The following is a 20,003-nucleotide window of genomic DNA, read 5'->3' as shown; positions in this document are numbered from 1 at the left end:
TCCTCAACTGCATCTACCACTGGTTCGGAATGCCTTTCTTACCGAGAAAAACCAGCAAGAAACTCGGCGGTGGCTCTTTTCAAAGATTTGATATAATATTATGCCATGTTATAAGAAAAATATTTGCAGTCCTGCGCGTTGCTGGAACGAGCTGCAGGTCAAAATCACTCTCTTTTATCATTTAGGTAATCTTCAATTGTATATCATGCTTTTCTACAACGCCTAAAATCATGCGGACGAAATTGCGGACTCAGTCAGCTATACAAAGATAAGACAGAATGTAAGTTTCTTAGTTAATGTGAACAAAATATCTAATGTATTAATCCTGTTATTCTGCTAGAGTGACTTCTTCGAGAGATTTTCCACTAAGCGACCCCGATGCAGTAACGAGAAAGCATTGCTATGTTAATAATATGTTACAGTCAAGGCTCTTATCCGGCCAAAACTACAATTAGCTGGAAAAAAACAATCAAAAGTGCTGTTGACTATAAGTAGAGATTGGTCGCAATAATTATCCCGCCCGAGTGGTTACTGGCATGGGGGACAGAAGGAATCCGATCCGTTGAGTGACCGGCGGGTTCCAGTCCAGTCTCCCACTCCGGCACTGCAGTCATTTACCGGGCTTGTTTCGTCGGCGGCAGGACAGTCTCCTAGGTCAGGAATCCTACTTTCGGGGCCCCTAGGGACCAAAGGCCAGCGGACAACCGTTTCATTGAGTCTCCCTGGACCCCGTGCCAGTATAATATCATGCCTACGAATACGAGAATGATAATATAAAGAGTTTTTTCTCACTTACTATTATATTTTCATAGTTGAAAGTACTTATTCACTTCTGACAATTTCTCATTATGTACGTTGTAATAATAAGGAACATTTGTGCAAAATTTCACGCTTCTAAATATGTTCTTAATAGACCCATTGCATTTCAGCTGTGCATTATTAGTTAGAGTTAAGAATTTTATTCCGTACATTTTTTAATATAATTTTTCATATTATAGTTTATTATACAAAATGAGCAAAAAACAATTAGAAAAGTGAAAATGTACCGTACCTACTTACAATATTATAATATTACATACATAGCATTTACAGTACGTTAAATTAATTCAAAGACCTATACCTAATATAAGTCCCGCAAATTATGAAGGTGCGTGGCCGCCATTTAAGTGACGTCAGCACTAGACTGAAGTTTCGAGCTGATGGTATATTTTTATTTCGGCGGACGTCAAAATGTTCGATTCGATTCAGTTCGATGTTAATGAGACATGGTTCCAGCGCAACAGCAATTTGTGAGACTTATACCATAAATATTATATTTTATTCATAAACTCCTGTAAACATCGAGAGGCTATAAGCCGCTTAAATGATTTTCCACACGGCTAAGAGGTAGTAATTATCTAAAGACACACGTGTGTGAAAATAATTAGCAACGAGGATGGAAGGGGGAAATCTAAGACATTGAAGGAATCAGAAGTTGAAGTTGAAGGTCGAGTGAAAGGTAGGGTGCCATTAAGACTAGTATTGTATTACGGAATGTTTAGAAATACGATCAACCTGCATTTTCTCTAACAGTTTTATTTTTCTTTAGAATAGTCTAACTCATTTATTTTATTCAATTAGGTACAAGTTATCTATTGAAATATACAGGGTTACAGGAAAATAGGACACGATCCCGTTAAGGGGTTATAGTACAGGACATTAGCTATCAAACTACCCCTAACGTGCTTATGCAAAAGTGTATCGTTTTCGAGTTATTAAGTTTTTCAAGCCACTTTGAAAATTAATAAAAAAAAGGAACAATGTATTTCATTACATTTTTTTTTATTTCTTGCTAGTACATATCCTTGTTAATAACAAACAGTTATGAAACAAGAAAAATCTCAAAACATTTTAAAATTACAGCCCAAAAACTGTACAAGATTTTGTTTTTTAATTTGAATTCTTTGAATAACTTGTAAATTTTCTGTAACAACGTGACCTTGAAAATTTTTAACTGCTAATCACTTTATGTGCCTAAACAAGTCTTATCTAAATTAAAAACGTTAACGTTAGTTTAGTATTTTCATGTAAGAACTATTAACAGCATTTCGGTAACGTGCCCTTGAAAATTTTTTGGAATGCTAATCACTTTATGTGCCTAAACAAGTCTTATCTAAATTAAAAACATTAACGTTAGTTTAGTATTTTCATCTAAGAACTATTAACAGCATTTCGGTGACGTGACATTGAAAATTTTTAGGAATGAAAATCACTTTATGTGCCTAAACAAGTCTTATCTAAATTAAAATCATTAACATTGGTTTGGTATTTTCATCTAAGAACTATTAACAGCATTTCGGTGACGTGACCTTGAAAATTTTTAAGAATGCTTATCATTTTATGTGCCTAAACAAGTCTTATCTAAATTAAAAACATTAGCATTAGTTTAGTATTTTCATCTAAGAACTATTAACAGCATTTCGGTGACGTGACCTTGAAAATTTTTAGGAATGAAAATCACTTTATGTGCCTAAACAAGTCTTATCTAAATTAAAAACATTAACATTAGTTTAGTATTTTCATCTAAAGAACTATTAACAGCATTTCGGTGACGTGACCTTGAAAATTTTTAAGAATGAAAATCACTTAATGCACCTAAACAAGTCTTATGTAAATTAAAATCATTAACTTTTATATATTATATTTCTCTCCTTGTAAGGTTTAGAAGGTTCTCTACTCCAATTCTGAACATTAACTCGTCTGGGTATTGTGTTTATAGTTCACCCCGCCACCCGCGTATAAGTTTTGTTAATTATATCTCATGTTGCGTGTGGGACGTGGCAATGTGGTACCTTTGAGATGCCAGAACATATTGCGTTTCAAAGCCTTGTGGAAACAATAACGAGCTTGTGTTTGTATGAAAGAAGGTAACTAAAGAAAATTGCCCATTCGACTACCGGTGTAAGGACGCCATCAGAGTTAGGTTTTAAAAATCTCGTGAAAAACTTTTATTTCCGGGATAAAAAAGCCAATGTATGTCTTTGGAATGCAAGCTGACGTAACTTGTAGCTATAATTCATTTACGAAAAATTCGGTTATGTACATATTCCTGCGGGATTTTTTGATTTTCTGGGACAAAATGTAACCTATACAGGGTGTTACCAGAACGCTAGCAAAAACTTAGCGTTATTGTTATACTACCTAAACACAATCCAATACCAATAACCATTTGCCTCATTTTGTAGTTTTAGTGATTCAGTATTTTACAACTCCGCAATGTATAGCGTGCAAAACTGGGATCAATGCCCCGCCTATGACGCGGCCGTGACTCCAAGTGGCCTACTTACGAAACGTTCGTTGACCCCTAGCGTCAGTCAGTTGTTTTATTTGCAATATATCGTGAACTTTTACAAAATATAGGTTTTTTTGGTTTTTTTTTCGCATTTTTGTGGTATTCATATCAGTAATCATCAGAACTATCAGTGGTCTTCATTTTTGCTAGCGTTCCGATTAAACCCTGAATATGTGTAAATTCAGTTATTGTGGCGTGAAGGAATAACAAACATCCAAACACCTAAACTTTCACATTATTATTGTATATTTAAATAAAAAATATCAGAAAGCTCTCGGCACGTAATTGTTATCATCAAAATTAACAAACTTTGGTTCTTTATTTTTAACTTTTTTAACTCAGTATTTTGTGAGATATCAAATATTCAATATTTTACATAGATTCTCTCCTTGTAAGTACTCTGTAACATCGGCAACGCCGTGCGTATTTGGATTCACAGTGTAATGCCAATACAGATATAGCATGATTTATTCAATTTTTAGTATGGAATAAATTAATACAGAATATCGATAACGTGGAACAAAAGTTGTTAGTTTTAATGGATTCCAACATCAATGGTTTTAATGATAACAATTACGTGCCGAGATGACGAGATCTTTATGATATTTTTTATTTAATCCTGTATATTATTAGAATTTCTTGTAAGTACTTACCTGGGATTTTCGTTGATCCTAATTCTGAATTAGGATAGAAGGCGTAACAGGTAAAAAAAATTACAGGTACAAGATCAAACACACATCGCAATGAAGGCATTTTCGTATTAAAAAGTTCCTATTTAAACCCGGATACCAAACTCGTAACTTAAGCGATTAACTACGCCGTTGTATGGACTGGAAACTTTCGGCAAAGAGATCAGTCTTACTTCAGCCGCCCCCGGCGATGAAGCCTAGAACCGCTAATTACTATTATTAAATACTATTATATATACTATAAATATATTAAATACTCCGCTAATTAATTGACTGACTGCAGTGATGTGGTTAGTATTATAACTCTATGACTGACTGACTTGAACAGTTTGTTTAACGGCCGAATGCAAAGACATTTCTTTATAATGCTTGAGCGATTTATTAGTGTTTAGTCATTTTTTATCACCTTAAACCATTGACTTATATATTACTTCGTATGGACAGGGTTATTGAACAAACAAAATGGCACTGACTCATTGGTGCTATAGCACCAATGCAACCTCAGTGACGTCTCCATTTCATACGGGTCGTTCATTAGTATCTAAGAAGTGGCACTGATTTATTTGGTTCCTAAACCGTGAAAATTTTTATTCGCTTGACCATATCTTGTCATTTATATCGATGCCAGACACAATTTACTAGTAGGCTTTATGTCTTGATTATGACAATTTATTGGGAAGCTGTGATAGCCTAGTGGGTAGGACGAGGCGATGTGCCGCGCGTGCGAGGTTGCGCCGCAGTGGCCGACGCGCCGCCGGCGCACGCACCGCACATGTGGCCGTGGCCGAGTCGCCCGTGGACAGGACTGCATATCGATTGCTTGGGACCTATAGCGGGGGTTACTTATATGGTGGTAGTCGATTCTAGTTCGAAATGGATTGAGGTGGTAAAGATGAGTTCAATCACAGCGAAGACTGTAATTAATAAATTAAGAGATATTTTTGCTAGGTTTGGTCTTCCAAAGCAGTTAGTTAGTGTTAATTTTGCTTCGTTTCAAAGCGTGGAGTTTGGAACTTTTTTAAGTCGGAACGGGATTGAACAAATTTTTTCAGCGCCGTATCATCCTTCGTCTAATGGTGCTGCGGAAAATGCGGTTAAGATTTGTAAAAGAGTAATAAAGAAAGCTCTTATACAGGGTGTAGATGTAGACACAGCGTTATGTCGTTTTCTATTGTTATATCGGAATACCGAGCATAGCACGACAGGAGAAAGCCCAGCCAAACTGTTACAAGGCAGGTCATTACGCACGCGTTTGGATAAGTTAAAGCCGGAACGGGAAGATATAGTTCGATCTGCCCAGGCACGTCAAGAGTTTGGGGCGGGAGGAGTTGAGTGATCGTTCGAGGTCGGAAGTAGGGTGTGGTACCGAAACTACGGAACAGGCAATAAATGGTTAAAAGGGGATGTCATAGGAAGAAGCGGGAGTACAAATTATAAGCTGCGTACTGGAGATGGAACTGAGATATTTAGACACGTCGATCAGATTAAAAAATGTTCGGAAATTAATTCAAATATCGGTAATTCTATTACATCGTGAGGAAACCTGACTGACTGATCTATCAATGCACAGCTCAAACAACTGAATGGATCGGACTAAAATTTGGCATGCAGATAGCTATTACGACGGAGGCATCCGCTAAGAAAGAATTTTTGAAAATTCCACCTCTAAGGAAGTATGTAATAACAGGGAATTTGAAATTTGTGAAGTCCACGCGGACGAAGTCGCGAGCATAAGCTAGTAATTTACAAATTCGTAATCTGAGGTTGTCCGTGTCATAAACCTAGTTAGATGTCAAAGCGTTATTCCCCAATATATTTAGGTTTAAATAAGTATAACATTTTCAATGTATTTTAAATCCTACACGTGGACCTTTCACGTGAAAAGATTTAAATTACGATGAAAACCGCGCAACGAAAAGCCGTACGAATTTCGAAATAATTATTTACCCAGACAATAGCGACTTTATTTTAAAGAGGATTATCATAATATGCGATTTACTGAAAAATGTTACATAGGATGAAATTACTCATGTCAGTTTCTGGATCTACAAATTTTCACTAAATTCAGCATGCAATATTTTTTTACTTAACTTTAAATTCTTATCCTATGTTATTTTTCCCATGGTTAGTTTCACGCTTAAATCTTGTGGTTTTTTTAAATAATTGTAATACCTACCTGTAAATTATTTACTATTCATATTCCATGTTTGGGAAGGCACTACAGGCCCCTAAGACACGGGGTCAGGATTCCAGAGAAATGAACTGTACCTACTGAGTTATTAAATGAAGTAAATTTTATATATTATATTATGTTATATTATACTCAAAGAAAATACGAGTTACCTACTGATAGTTATGGAAGCTCAACCCGCCTGAAGTTACCATCACGCTCTTGTAACATAAAATGCAGCAAATTTTGAGATCCCCTGCTGGCCTAAATTCACACTAACTGAAAAGTAATGTGTCGAAATACACACTTAGATAAGTATAGCGACATGTTATCAACAATGTATGGCCCGGGGCCTTCATCACTGATTGTTGCCTTAAAGTTCTTTTATTTTGGATTTTATAGCGACCGTGCGGCAGAAGGCTTTATCCAAACAATTCTTTTAAATTCTGTAGACTAAAGCCATACTTTATTCGAAAACGAACGGAAAATTCAATCTTTGTACAGACTAGCTTATGCTCGCGTCTTCGTCCGCGTGGACTAAACAAATTTCAAACCCCTATTTCACTCCCTTGGGGGTTGAATTTTCAATAATCCTTTCTTAGCAGATGCCTACGTGCATGCCAAATTTTAGCCCGATTCGTCCAGTAGTTTGAGCTGTGCGTTGATAAATTAGTCAGTCCTTTTCTTTTTATATACCTACTAGCTGATCCCCGCGGCTTCGCCCGCGTAGATTTAGGTTTTTAAAGATCCCGTATAGCCTATGTCACTCAGGAATAATGTAGCTTTCTACTGGTGAAAGAATTTTTAAAATCGGTTCAGTAGTTCTAAAGATTACCCCCTACAAACAAACTTAACGACATCGGGCCGTGCAGCAGAAATCGTAATATTTTAATTTCGCCATAACTTCAAAACCAAACGTCCAATTTTAATCATTCAAAGACCAAATATTATCTCCATAAACTGTTCTTAGTGATGAAATCATTTATTTTGATAAGGATTAATAGCATGAGTAAAATAAACGCGTTTAAATGTAGTCCAAAAAAAATTCAAGATTTTTAAATAAAAAAATGGTTGCTGTGCCTCACTCGACATAGATGGGTATAGTGTGTCGCGGACTTTTTTGTAGATATTTATAAGATCTACAATTAATTAGAACATTTTATGGTTCTATCTTTTATAGTTTAGGCAGCGTACGCAAAATAAGTAACTTTTCTGGTTGATTTTTTACACCTTGTGTCCGAAAAACCCAAATATCTTACGGAACCCTATTTTTTTCCAAAATAAAATATAGCCTATGTTACTCGTGGATAATGTAGCTTTCGAATGGTGAAAGAATTTTTAAAATCGGTCCAGTAGTTTTTGAGCCTATTCAGTACAAACAAACAAACAAACAAACAAACAAACAAACAAACAAACAAACAAACAAACAACAAAGTTTTCCTCTTTATAATATTAGTGTAGACAACGGGCCGTGCAGCAGAAATCGTAATATTTTAATTTCGCCATAACTTCAAAACCAAACGTCCAATTTTAATCATTCAAAGACCAAATATTATCTCCATAAACTGTTCTTAGTGATGAAATCATTTATTTTGATAAGGATTAATAGCATGAGTAAAATAAACGCGTTTAAATGTAGTCCAAAAAAAATTCAAGATTTTTAAATAAAAAAATGGTTGCTGTGCCTCACTCGACATAGATGGGTATAGTGTGTCGCGGACTTTTTTGTAGATATTTATAAGATCTACAATTAATTAGAACATTTTATGGTTCTATCTTTTATAGTTTAGGCAGCGTACGCAAAATAAGTAACTTTTCTGGTTGATTTTTTACACCTTGTGTCCGAAAAACCCAAATATCTTACGGAACCCTATTTTTTTTCCAAAATAAAATATAGCCTATGTTACTCGTGGATAATGTAGCTTTCGAATGGTGAAAGAATTTTTAAAATCGGTCCAGTAGTTTTTGAGCCTATTCAGTACAAACAAACAAACAAACAAACAAACAAACAAACAAACAAACAAACAAACAAAGTTTTCCTCTTTATAATATTAGTGTAGATTTAGATTAGAACCACGAGCGAAGCAAGCTTGACTCCAACTTCAAATTGAGTCTTCCCTATTGAACATATTTGAAGCTCCTCAAGATTTGAAGGCTCGAAGCGGACTGCCCCCCTCCGTTCCACCCTTGTTCCGCCACTGCCAGTGTGATACTGATTTTTACAGCTTTGTAGATCACAATTTTGTTTGAAATAGCCGTTCCAAAGGTACTAATTAGGTTCAAAGGATCGCGTCAGTCTACGGAGCAAAATGTTAAATTCTCACGCTTAAATGGATGCGGTTGACAGACAGACACAACTCTCGGTGCAAATCCCTGCATTTAAATTACTCCATACATATTCTGTTGAGAAATTATCATAATATTCGGTACAGTTGCTTGCTGTTCAACGTAATTTGTATATCCACGAGAATTGTTTATGACGTGAACAATGAGCTTAACTATGAAATACCCAATTATTATGATAATCGTTTGTAACTACGAATTTATGTATGGAACTCTGTAAAATAATTAATTAACTAGAAAATGGTATGGTTCTCGTATTATTTATAGAGAAATAGTTATGTTCATGATACAACATGTAAATAATATCCGTGCAGGTCTTAGAGGCATAAAAACAGTTCTGCATCATCATCATCATCATCATCCTCAACCTCTGGCTCACTACTAAGCACGGGTCTCCTTTCAGAATTTGAAGGGGTTTAGCCATAGTCCACCACGATTGGCAGATTTCACACACTTTTGAGAACATTATGAATTATGAAGAATTTATAAGAGGCGGACGTCTAAACCACTGCTACCACAGCTTTTTATAAAAACACTGCTTACTCTATTTAAAAGGGCTTAAAGCTGATTTTAATTTTTTATTCACTTCGTTGTTTGTCTATCTGTCTGTCCATCTGTCTGTCGTGTCTATCAAGAAAACCCATAGGGTACTTACATCATGATTCTAATCATGAAATTTGGTAGGTAGGTAGGTCAAGTTAAGGAATAAATCCGATAACCGTGAATTTTTGGTTCATCACAAAAAAATGTGTTCATGAACAAATATTAGTATTTTCAACTTTCAAAGTAAGATTCCTTTACCAAGTGGGGTTATTACCGATACATTCTAAAACAGTTTTTTTGTACATTCATAACCGTTTTTGATTTATTGTGCAAAATATCGAAAAAATACGAAATGTAGTACGCAACCTTCGGTGCGCGTGTCTGACTCGCGCTTGGCCGGTTTTTTATTATTATGTCCTAATTTTCATTAGTGCTTACTTAAGCAGGACACACTCTGGTTGAACTACAGTGCGAAAGCAACAACATGCAACAATGCAAGTAATTGAAACATTAATTTTATGGTCATAACAACCAGCTATTTTATCCCGCGACTACATCGAATAAGTAGGTTGTAAATTATAACCGTACAACAATATACGATTTATTTATTTTATACTTTATTGCACACAACACAAAGTAAACATATAAAAAAAACATACAAGAATCTTAACCTAATAGCTGTTACGATTCTTGCTACATTTTAATTTATTGTAACATGGAGCCCTGTGGCATGTTGCAATGTCGCACTATATTGCACTGGCGTAAATGAAACTTAATTAACGCTGACAGCGAGTTATTTCAAGAACTCACTTCAAATGTTTCAAATGCTCTCTCCGCATTGAAAATGTACAATACCATAACCAGAGTGAACTAGAGTGAGGGAACTCTCGGTTTGATCCTGGATGTGTCAAAATATGTCAAATATTAGGTTATGGTGACGTAAAATCATACATAGGGCTACATTAGGGCTACTTACGTCAAATGTACTAACATTTGGTGCCTGCCAGTGACGTCGAAGTCTTGGCCTTTTGTTAGAAGTTCCCTAACTGTCGTGAATTGTGCCATAACCATCCGCCATTTTATATCACACATTGTAGGTACATGAGTGAGTTTAGGTATACCTACGCGTTTTAAAAGAACTTATATACCTAAATAATAAATAATTTATTGTTTCACCAAAATAACAATCAAAATTAGGTTAAGCCACCGATGCCTAAAATAAGTTGTACACTCGTGTTATAGGCATCAGTGCTCTCCCCTTACAGACTAGAAAATTAAAAACAATAAAGGAATGAAAAATATTAAACAAAACAAAAACATTTTTGACATTAGGTTACAATAATATGAAATTTAATATATACCTACATATTATATACATAGTAGGTCTATCAGATATTATTTGCCAATGAGCGTACTCCGAAATAAATGATAGTAATGAATATGAGATATCATCGGAAGACGCAGCATTGGAAGACCCCCCACTAGTTAGACGGACGACATCAGACGAGTCGCAGGGAGCCTGCTGGATTCAGGCGGCGCAAGACCATGGCTTGTGGAAGTCCCTACAAGAGACATAAATGTCCACCAGTGGAGGACTGTCGGTTGATTATGATGATGATGATGATGAGACATATATCTACAACTCGAAGAGTATTAGACACGGAGTGGCAACTTTAATTCCCGGTAAGCCCGGTGGGTTGCGATTCGGCACAAAAAGGCATTTTATATATATATATATATATATATATATATGCCCGCGACTTTGTCCACGTGGATTTAAGTTTTCAAAATTCCCACGGGATCTCTTTGATTTTCTAAGTAACTTAAGTCCTTGTTCGGGGCGCAAGTCATATGGACGGTAAATGGATGCCTGCCAAAATCGGTAAAATGGATGGGCAGTGAAAAACTAACTAACATACAGGGCACATTTTAGCTTTATGATATCGATATCGTTACAAAATTACATAAGGTTGATTTTTCATATGCCATATTATTTAATGTTCACTCGTCAACAAATGGTTTTCTTCCGGATCGTGATATAAAAATAAACGTTCTCATTTTATATGTGGCCTACAAACAACTCGACCATTGAACTTAAGTAACACGTATACTTACTTAAAAGGGCTCAAACAAAAATAGTGGTATATGAAGCTGTAAAAATGAGTATGACACCAGACAAGTTGTAAGTAAAATGAGTTGCAGCCCCCAATATTATTTTGTTCAGATGATACATCTAGTGCGTGGTACTAGCCTGAAAGGTACTTACCTACTATTGAGTATTACTACTAGTATACATAGAGGTACTATAGTATACATAGAGGACTACGAATTAGCCAGCTGAAATGGCAGTGGGCAGACTACGTCTGCCGCAGAACCGGTGGCCGATGGGGCAGACGTGTTCTGGAGTGGAGACAGCGTATCAGCAAGCGCAGTGTGGGACGACCTCCAACCCGCTGGACTGACGACCTTAAGAAGATAGCGAAGTGGGTGGATGAGGAAGGCGGAGGATCGTGTGTGGTGGCGTGCTCTTGGGAAGGCCTATGTCCAGCAGTGGACGCAAACAGGCTGATTGATTGATTGATTGATTGACGTAGAGGTATAGGTGTTCCCTACGACCATTATAACAAACTCAGATCGCTGGATCTAATAGAAACTTTAAATTTTGCCTGAAGGTAATCGTTATGACTTTGATTAAGAAATATTTTTAAGCAAGTCCACAGGAGCAAAGCTGGAGTAGGTCAGTTATTACTGAGGTAAATGTCATTGACGTCACTTCCAGTTGTTTACCTTGCTTGCTATTGCGCTGGAACCTTGTCTCATTAACATCGAAATAACGTCATTTTGACGTCAGAATATCTATCTCCATCCACAGCCCGATCCGTCTAGTAGTTTGACCTGTGCCTTGATAGATCAGTCAGTCAGTCAGTCAGTCAGTCGCCTTTTCTGAGTGATTTGCATTTCAAAGCATATGCTTAAACACAATAGTCTCTGCACTTAAATGACGCCTGAATCTAAGGATACAATAGGCGTGGGAGATGTATAAGATTACGAGTCCAATTAGCTCTAGTTGTTCACTCTGGCTCTAGGTATTGAATTTCAATCTACGAGTAGATACCGGCTATTCAATCGTAGATCACAGGCCAGCTAGCACAACTTGTAGTACAATTGTATAGATTATGCTTTTGTCTACGGACGTGTCCATCAATACAATATGATGCAATATATGAGTCATCATCATCATGATCAACCCATCACCAGTTCACTACAGAGCACGGATCTCCTCTCAGAGTGAGAAGGGTTTTGGCCATAGTCTACCACGCTGGCCATGTGCGGATTGGTAGACTTCACACACCTTTTAGAACATTATGGAGAACTCTCAGGCACGCAGGTTTCCTCACGATGTTTTCCTTCACCGTGAAAGCAAGTGATATTTAATTAATTAAAACGCTCATAACTCCGAAAAGTTAGAGGTGCGTGCCCGGGATCGAACCCCCGACCTCCGATTAGAAGTCGGACTCCTAACCACTAGGCTATCACAGCTTGAGTACTTAGACTTTTTATATTCGTAGTTAGGGTCTTCAACAAAGGACAAGCAAGATACGCGTGTATTTAGATTTGTTAAGATTAAGATGATTTGACTTAGATTTTATACTTTACTAGCTGGTGGTGTCCTTCGCAAGGATTTAGGTTTTTAGAAATCCCGTGAGAACTCTCACTTTTCGTCTCTGAACCGTAAGTTATCTCTGTGCCAAATTTCATGGGCTCGATTCCCAGGTCAGGCCAAAAAATAGAACTTCAGTATTGGATTTTTCAATCGTTGTTATCAGCCCAGAGATAGCAAATTGGCGGTGTTTCACCTCCGTACCTCAGAGAACACATAATTCCGTCAGTCATGCGCCTGATTTCTCACCGGTCGTGTCAGATTTCCGTCCCATTGGTCTATGAGAGCGTGCTCATAGCTTGATGGGACAGAAATCTTGATGTATGCAACACTTGTGCACTATAATATTGTCTCCCGCGCAATTTGCTAATCTCTATGGAAGATTGGCTGCCGTGGCCTCGGGAGTACATTATTATTATATGGATGTATAGAGTTATCTTAAATATATATAAGGAAAAGATTACTGACTGACTGACTTATCTATCAACGCACAGCTCAAACTGGAAGGATCGGGCTGAAATTTGACATGCAGATAGCTATTATGACGTAAGCATCCGCTAAGAAAAGATTTTTTAAAATTCAATGCCTAAAGGGGTAAAATAGGGGTTTGAAATTTATGTTGTCCACGCGGACGAAGTCGCGAGCATAAACTAGTTGAAAATAAAGTTAGATACCTTGATAATGGATGAGTAATATAGAGTATAAAGTTTAGAGATAGATTTATAATGGATGGTTGAGTTATTGAGGATAAAGTTTAGATAGCTTTAAATAATAGGTGGCTGAGTTATTGAGCGTAAAGTTTGGACTTAAAGTGCTGAAGTGGAAGTTGGAAAAAAGATTAGAATCTTGAAGTCGTTGCATGATACCGAATAATTGAACATGAACAATAATAATTCACTATGAATAATTCCAAAATCTGCATAACTTAGCGCAGTAAACATGCAGCATCCGGATTGAGGAGTTAGGATCCGAAATTCAATGATTAAGTCATTGCTTGGTACCTACGATATCAATTCGCTAGCAGAAATTCCCGAATCCTTATGGCTCAGGAGCTCAGTACATTGCAGCATCAAGATTCAGGGTTTGGGACCCAAAGTCCAGAAGAAATAAAGACTTTTTGATGGTTTTTGAAATTATTGGAAATCTGTCAAAATTCCAACTCATTAAAGCAGCATTAAAGTCTACTTAGAGATTGAAAAATTAATGCTTAAAGATTTTAATTTCCAATATTATAGATTGAAGTAAGTATATAGAGTGCACTTGAATAGACCGAACACCCATTTAACGAGGCAAAGTTAAGATGCTTTTACGATAATGGCGCCTAACATAAACTTTTATTTGTCCTAAAATTGTCGCAATGACTCGGCAAACGTTCAGTTAAATTTTATTGAGTGGCTCACCACGTTGCTACTTGCTCTCACACTTACTTAACTTTTGATTTACTTCTTCTTTTTTTATTCAATTTTAACTTTATTCATAACTAGATGATGCCCGCGACTTCGTCTAACTAAAACTAGTCAAATGGTTATTGGTATTAGATTGTGTTTAGGTAGTATAACAATAACGCTAAGTTTTTGCTAGCGTTATGTTTACACCCTGTATATTATTAGCAGTGCCCTTTATAATATTATTAGTGCCAGTATTATTGGCAGTGCCCTTTGCTCCGGATTACCTACGCATGAGTAGGATTACAAGATAACAAGACGGTTGGCACAATATTCGTGGGAAAACAAGACTACTATTTAATTGATATCGTGATATTATATTATGGCTCTTTGTTAATATAATTACTTAACTATAATAATAAATTAATTATATTAACTCGATAATGCCCGTGACTTCGTCCGCGTGTAATTAGGTTTTAAAAATCCCGTGAGAATCCCTTTGATTTTCCGGGATAAAAAGTAGCCTATGTCTTCCCCGAGATGTAAGCTAACTCTGTACCAAATTCCATCAAAATAAATAAATAAATAAAATAAAAATCAGTTAATCTGTTGAGCCGTTAAAAGCTAGGAGACAGACAGACAAACAGACACACTCTCGTATTTATAATATTTGCAAACCAAACCTCACCTCAGGTGCCATCTCCACGGGCGAATAAATCGCAAAGAGTCTGACCAACAATCGTCGGCGATAGTATCGCCCTGTGGAGATAGGTCCATAGAATCGCATCGAACCAGCTTATGCTCTACATGGACAACATGAATTTCAATACCTTCTCCTTCTTTCCTTGAGTACAAAATGTATATTCCCAGGTGATTTTATGTTTCTGTTTCCTTTACAGGAATGCTCCGTGTTTTTCTTCGACAAGCGCATTGCGGACAAGGTGTACAGGCCGAAACGGAAGGAAAGTATGCTGGATCGAATAAAAGCCTGCGTCCTGCAGTTAGACGAGATGCGGCATCCCAGGATGTTGCAGATAATACATACTCTTGAAGAGGGTCACAACACATACGCCTTCGCTTCCGAGTCGGTGTTCGCAAGTCTGCACAACATACTTGCTTGGCATGTGAGTACATCCATACTATCCATACTAATATTATAAATGCGAAAGTGTGTCTGTCTGTCTGTTTGTCTGTCTGTCTGTCTGCTAGCTTTTTACGGGCCATCCTTTTAACCGATTTCGATGAAATTTGGTACAGAGATAGCTTACATCCCGGGGAAGGATATAGGCTTTTGATCCCGGAAAATCAAAAAGTTCCCACGAAATTCTAAAAACCTAAATCATTTCTTGTGAAACATAATAATTATTATCGCTAGTTACGTATATTTTTCGCAAACATATTTGAACATGCCTATCCCACTGATGCACGATTTAATAGGTATATTTCATACCATATTTAGACTGTAGCAATAAATGTAGATATAATCCTGAGTACTTGATAGCTTTACAACAGTGAATAGGCCTTCATAAAAAATAAATCAATTTTGTTGCCCATAAAAGCCGAATGTTTCGAATAGTTCTAAAACAAACTGCCCTAATAAAATGGTCCTTTTTCAAGGATAAATAATAGAGGGCGAAAAGTTTCTCCATCTATCAAAAATACTTACCGACGAAAGTATCGTATATCCGGTCGGCACTTACTAATAAACCAACCAATTTTATGAAATTCATAAATGACAAATTTTGTCCTTACCCGAATAGTCCAGTCAAATTACAGGGGTGAGATTGCAATAATTCACAATTGGCTGAAAATTGGTAGGATTGTTCAAAACACTATTATAAATGAAATGTGAAAATTCCTTATCGATCCGACACCTGGAAAAAAAATTACTCGGGCTCAAAGGTCACAAAAACGGTTTTTTCGCGATTTTCAGCAAAACGGTAAGTTTATCATAAAATTAGCCCATTACCATCCTAGTACCACACACCCTAACACACCCTAGTACCAACCATATTCTGGTTTCTCATGAGATCTGAAATTTTCCCGCTACAAAAGGCCTCACTTACCTACTCACTCAGTCTCACCTTAAGGCACGGAACCCAGAATACCTAAATGCCAATTTTCATATCTCTAACTTCAAAAACATAGGATTTTCACATAACTTTTCAACCCCCACTTTCACCCCCTTAGGGGGAGAATTTAGTTAGATCCTTTCTTATCTGATATCTGTCCCCTAAAAAGAACCTACGTTTCAAATTTCAAGTAAAAATAACAATAGTTAAAACTTTTCCCCCCTATTTTACCACTCTTAAGGGGGGATTTTCAAAAATTACTTTTACATATTTTTATTATTTAAAGCTAATAACCTAAATGTCGATTTTCACGTCTCTAACTCCAAAAACATAGGACTTTCATACAACCTTCAACCCCCCCCCTTTCATGCCCTTAGGGGGGGAATTTTTCAAAACCGTTTCTTAGCTGACACCTACGTCCTAGAAATAACCTACCTTCCAAGTTTTTAGGCTAGGTATATAGTTTCTGAGATTTCATGATTAGTCAGTCAGTCAGTGAGTGAGTGGTATTTCTCTTTTATATTTAGATCTCTTTTATATCTATATTTAGATATACGAACATGATTTCACATATTGCGAAGATAGTTTTAGATATTTTTTTTACGCGCCGGGTATCCGCTAGTTTTACATAAAGTTACGCGCTTACATCCTCTATAGGCTTCATTATTGTAAACAAGAATTTCGTAGCATCTCCCTTGGGTGCTGCTGGATTGAATGATTGATTGTAAGGTACTTACAGCCTTCAACTAATGGTTTTGGGCCACAATGGTTCCTGGCTTAGCTAAAGCACATTTGAGGGTTCAATATAAGCGTTTTCTTGAAAGCAAAACGTATCTTAATATTTAAATTTAAAGTATAAATTTTGCAACACGGACATAGAGTCTCATAAACTCTTTCATTTTGAGCCTGTTTTTTTGCTATTTTTAAAATATGTGCCTCTATTACTTACTGAGTGATAGCCTAGTGGTTAGGACGTCCGCCTTCTAATAGGAGGTCGGGGGTTCGATCCCGGGCACGCGCTTCTAACTTTTAGGAATTATGTGCGTTTTAATTAATTAAATATCACTTGCTTTAACGGTGAAGGAAAACATCGTGAGGAAACCTGCATGCCTGAGAGTTCTCCATAATGTTCTCAAAGGTGTGTGAAGTCTACCAATCCGCACATGGCCAGCGTGGTAGACTATGGCCAAAACTCTTCTCACTCTGAGAGGAGACCCGTGCTCTGTACAGAGCCGGTTGCGGTGATGGGTGGATCATGATGATGATGATTACTTACACTTAGGTTATAAATAATAATAAAAACAAGCAAAATAATCATCATCATCATCATCATTAACAACCCATCGCCGGCTGACTACAGAGAACGGGTCTCCTCTCAGTATAAGAAGGGTGAAGTAATCATTTTTTTTTCATACTACAAACAAATTTTAGTCATTCATATACTTGTAGGAGAAAAATCTAGAGATTTTATATCTTTATGATTTTAGTATACAACTTGATACTCAAGCCAGTTCTGAGAAAAAAGGGCATTCACATGGACAGACTCACAGATAGACGCACTACAAAGTTATCTTATCAGGGTTTCTTTTTCTGTTTTGAGGGCTGGATTACGGAATCCTAAAAATGATCAAAAACGCCCCTAGCACGAAAAGCGAGCACATTATTTTTTCAATTTGCTCGGTTGGCAAGCTCAAAAGGCTTGGTTGGTATGAAGTTGTTATTTTTCCACAGAGCCGCGTTACTCGCGCCGTTTACTACACTGCCCTAGCTCAAATAAATTGCTATTACCATTTGACTTGAAAATGGATATGCGTCTTTTTTCGTAAAATTATCTGTAAAAACCGGCCAAGTGCGAGTCAGACTCGCGCACTGAGGGTTCCGTACTACAATCGTATTTTATCGACATTTCGCACTATAATTCAAAAACTATTATGTATAAAAATAAATAAAAATCTGTTTTAGAATGTACAAGTAAAGCCCTTTCATATGGTACAGTAATATTACTTTGAAAGTTGAAAATAGCAATATTTGTTCATGACCACAATTTAAGTCTGTCTGCCCGAATGTCTACTATAAGACCTACCTACCTGCCAAATTTCATGATTCTAGGTCAACGGGAAGTACCCTGTAGGTTTCTTGACAGACAAACAGACAGACAGGCAGACAGACAGACAGACAGGCAACAAAGTGATCCTATAAGGGTTCCGTTTTTCCTTTTGAGGTACGGAACCCTAAAAACCTAAGAATCGAAATCTTAGTGAGTTGTATATCTGGGAACCCACCGAATTATTATCCCGAGAGAACTCCTGCCATTAGTGATTAATAAAAAGGAGTCACGACCCTCAGCAATGAGGAAGAAGAAATATATCCGTCTCTGAGGGCTTCCAAGTGACAGATGTAATAATATGTAGATTACTTTTTACAGGCACATTGTGGCTAATTCCATTGTACACAATCTCTATACAGCTGAACTAAAATGATACGTCACGTCTAAATCTATTGCTTTCCCTTTCATAATGTTGCTTGCGGAAAATGATAGCACTAGTTTTAGACCTGGTAATTTAGATTAGTTTAGAGATTGTGTACAAGAGAATCAGCCCCAATATCTCTGTACCAGATTTCATCAAAATTAGGTGGATGGGTTGTGGCAAAACTACAGTCTTAAACTTTTCTTTCTTTGCTAACAGGAGTCATCACCAATACCTCCCGGAGGTGTGTTGCCGGTCATGCCGCACCCTATATCACTGGGTCCTCCCACCGCTCAGACGCTGCAACAGCACCACGGGTCGGGGCAACGACCGCCCTATGCCAGAGAATATCACTTCCTGGACATGGAACTGCGTTTTGGATTGCTTCAGGTAAGCCTTTGTCTGGTGGGAGGCTTCGGACGTGGCTAGTTACCATCCTACTGGCAAAGCCGTGCCACCAAGCGGTTCAGCTTTCCGGTACGATGCCATGTACCAAAGGGGTGTGGGACTGGGTTTAATAAAAAAAACTGCCATACCCCTTTCAGGTTAGCCCGCTTTCATCTTAGACTGCGTCATCACTTACCACCAGGTCAGATTGCAGTCAAGGGCTAACTTGTCCTACTAATATTATAAATGTGAAAGTGTGGATGTTTGGATGTTTGTTACACAATCACGCAAAAACGGCTGAACGGATTTGGCTGAAATTTGGAATGGAGATAGATTATACCCTGGAGAGTGACATAGGCTACTTTTTATCCCGGAAAATCACAAAGTTCTCGCGGGATTTTGAAAAACGTAAATCCACGCGAACGAAGTCGCGGACATCTGCTAGTATCTGAATAAAAAAAAATACATCGGTGCACTGCTAACTTTCCAACGTGGATGGAAGAACTTGGTCGAGCTCAAATCCAAGCTCCAGTTTTTTAATTAAATAATTAAAAAAAATAAAAACTATTAGAAAATTTATTTAAAAAAATATTATTTAAGAAACAAAGAAGAGAGAGAAAGACATTATAGGAATCTCTATTAAATACGAGTAACTAGATTAATTACTTTGGCTGTAACATTTATATATTACGAGTAATATAACAAGTAATTACGATGATCGGCTACAAGGCTGCAAGGCTGCAATCTGCTTCTGATGCTACTAACGACAACATATGGTAAAAAACACAGAAATTAGAATATATATAGAAGTACACAATTATTACAGAAGCATGAGAATGTTGACGCACCGATGGCACCCTATTGGCGGTGACATCAGTGACCAATCATTAAGCGTTATTTTAAAACTAGATGATGTACGCGGTTTTGCCCGTATGGGTTCTCTTTGAAATTTTG

The 20,003-nt window shown here is 37.0% G+C and overlaps 1 protein-coding gene across 4 annotated transcripts in view; it reads left to right on the top strand.

Annotated features, from left to right (window-relative positions):
* Nucleotides 1-20,003, top strand: part of bma (SCY1-like protein bma) — a 125,244-nt gene that overhangs the window by 70,635 nt on the left and 34,606 nt on the right. For all 4 annotated transcript variants that reach the window (XM_069508642.1, XM_069508640.1, XM_069508643.1 and 1 more), the window contains exons 3-4: nt 15,022-15,246; nt 18,882-19,052. In XM_069508642.1, coding sequence (XP_069364743.1) covers nt 15,022-15,246; nt 18,882-19,052 — 396 coding nt within the window. The remainder of the gene's footprint in view (nt 1-15,021; nt 15,247-18,881; nt 19,053-20,003) is intronic.

This window comes from Maniola hyperantus, chromosome Z (assembly GCF_902806685.2).
Source record: "Maniola hyperantus chromosome Z, iAphHyp1.2, whole genome shotgun sequence".
Classification (NCBI taxonomy): Eukaryota; Metazoa; Arthropoda; class Insecta; order Lepidoptera; family Nymphalidae; genus Maniola; species Maniola hyperantus.
Note: the sequence above shows the minus strand (reverse complement) of the source record. Positions and strands in the feature narration are given on the sequence as shown.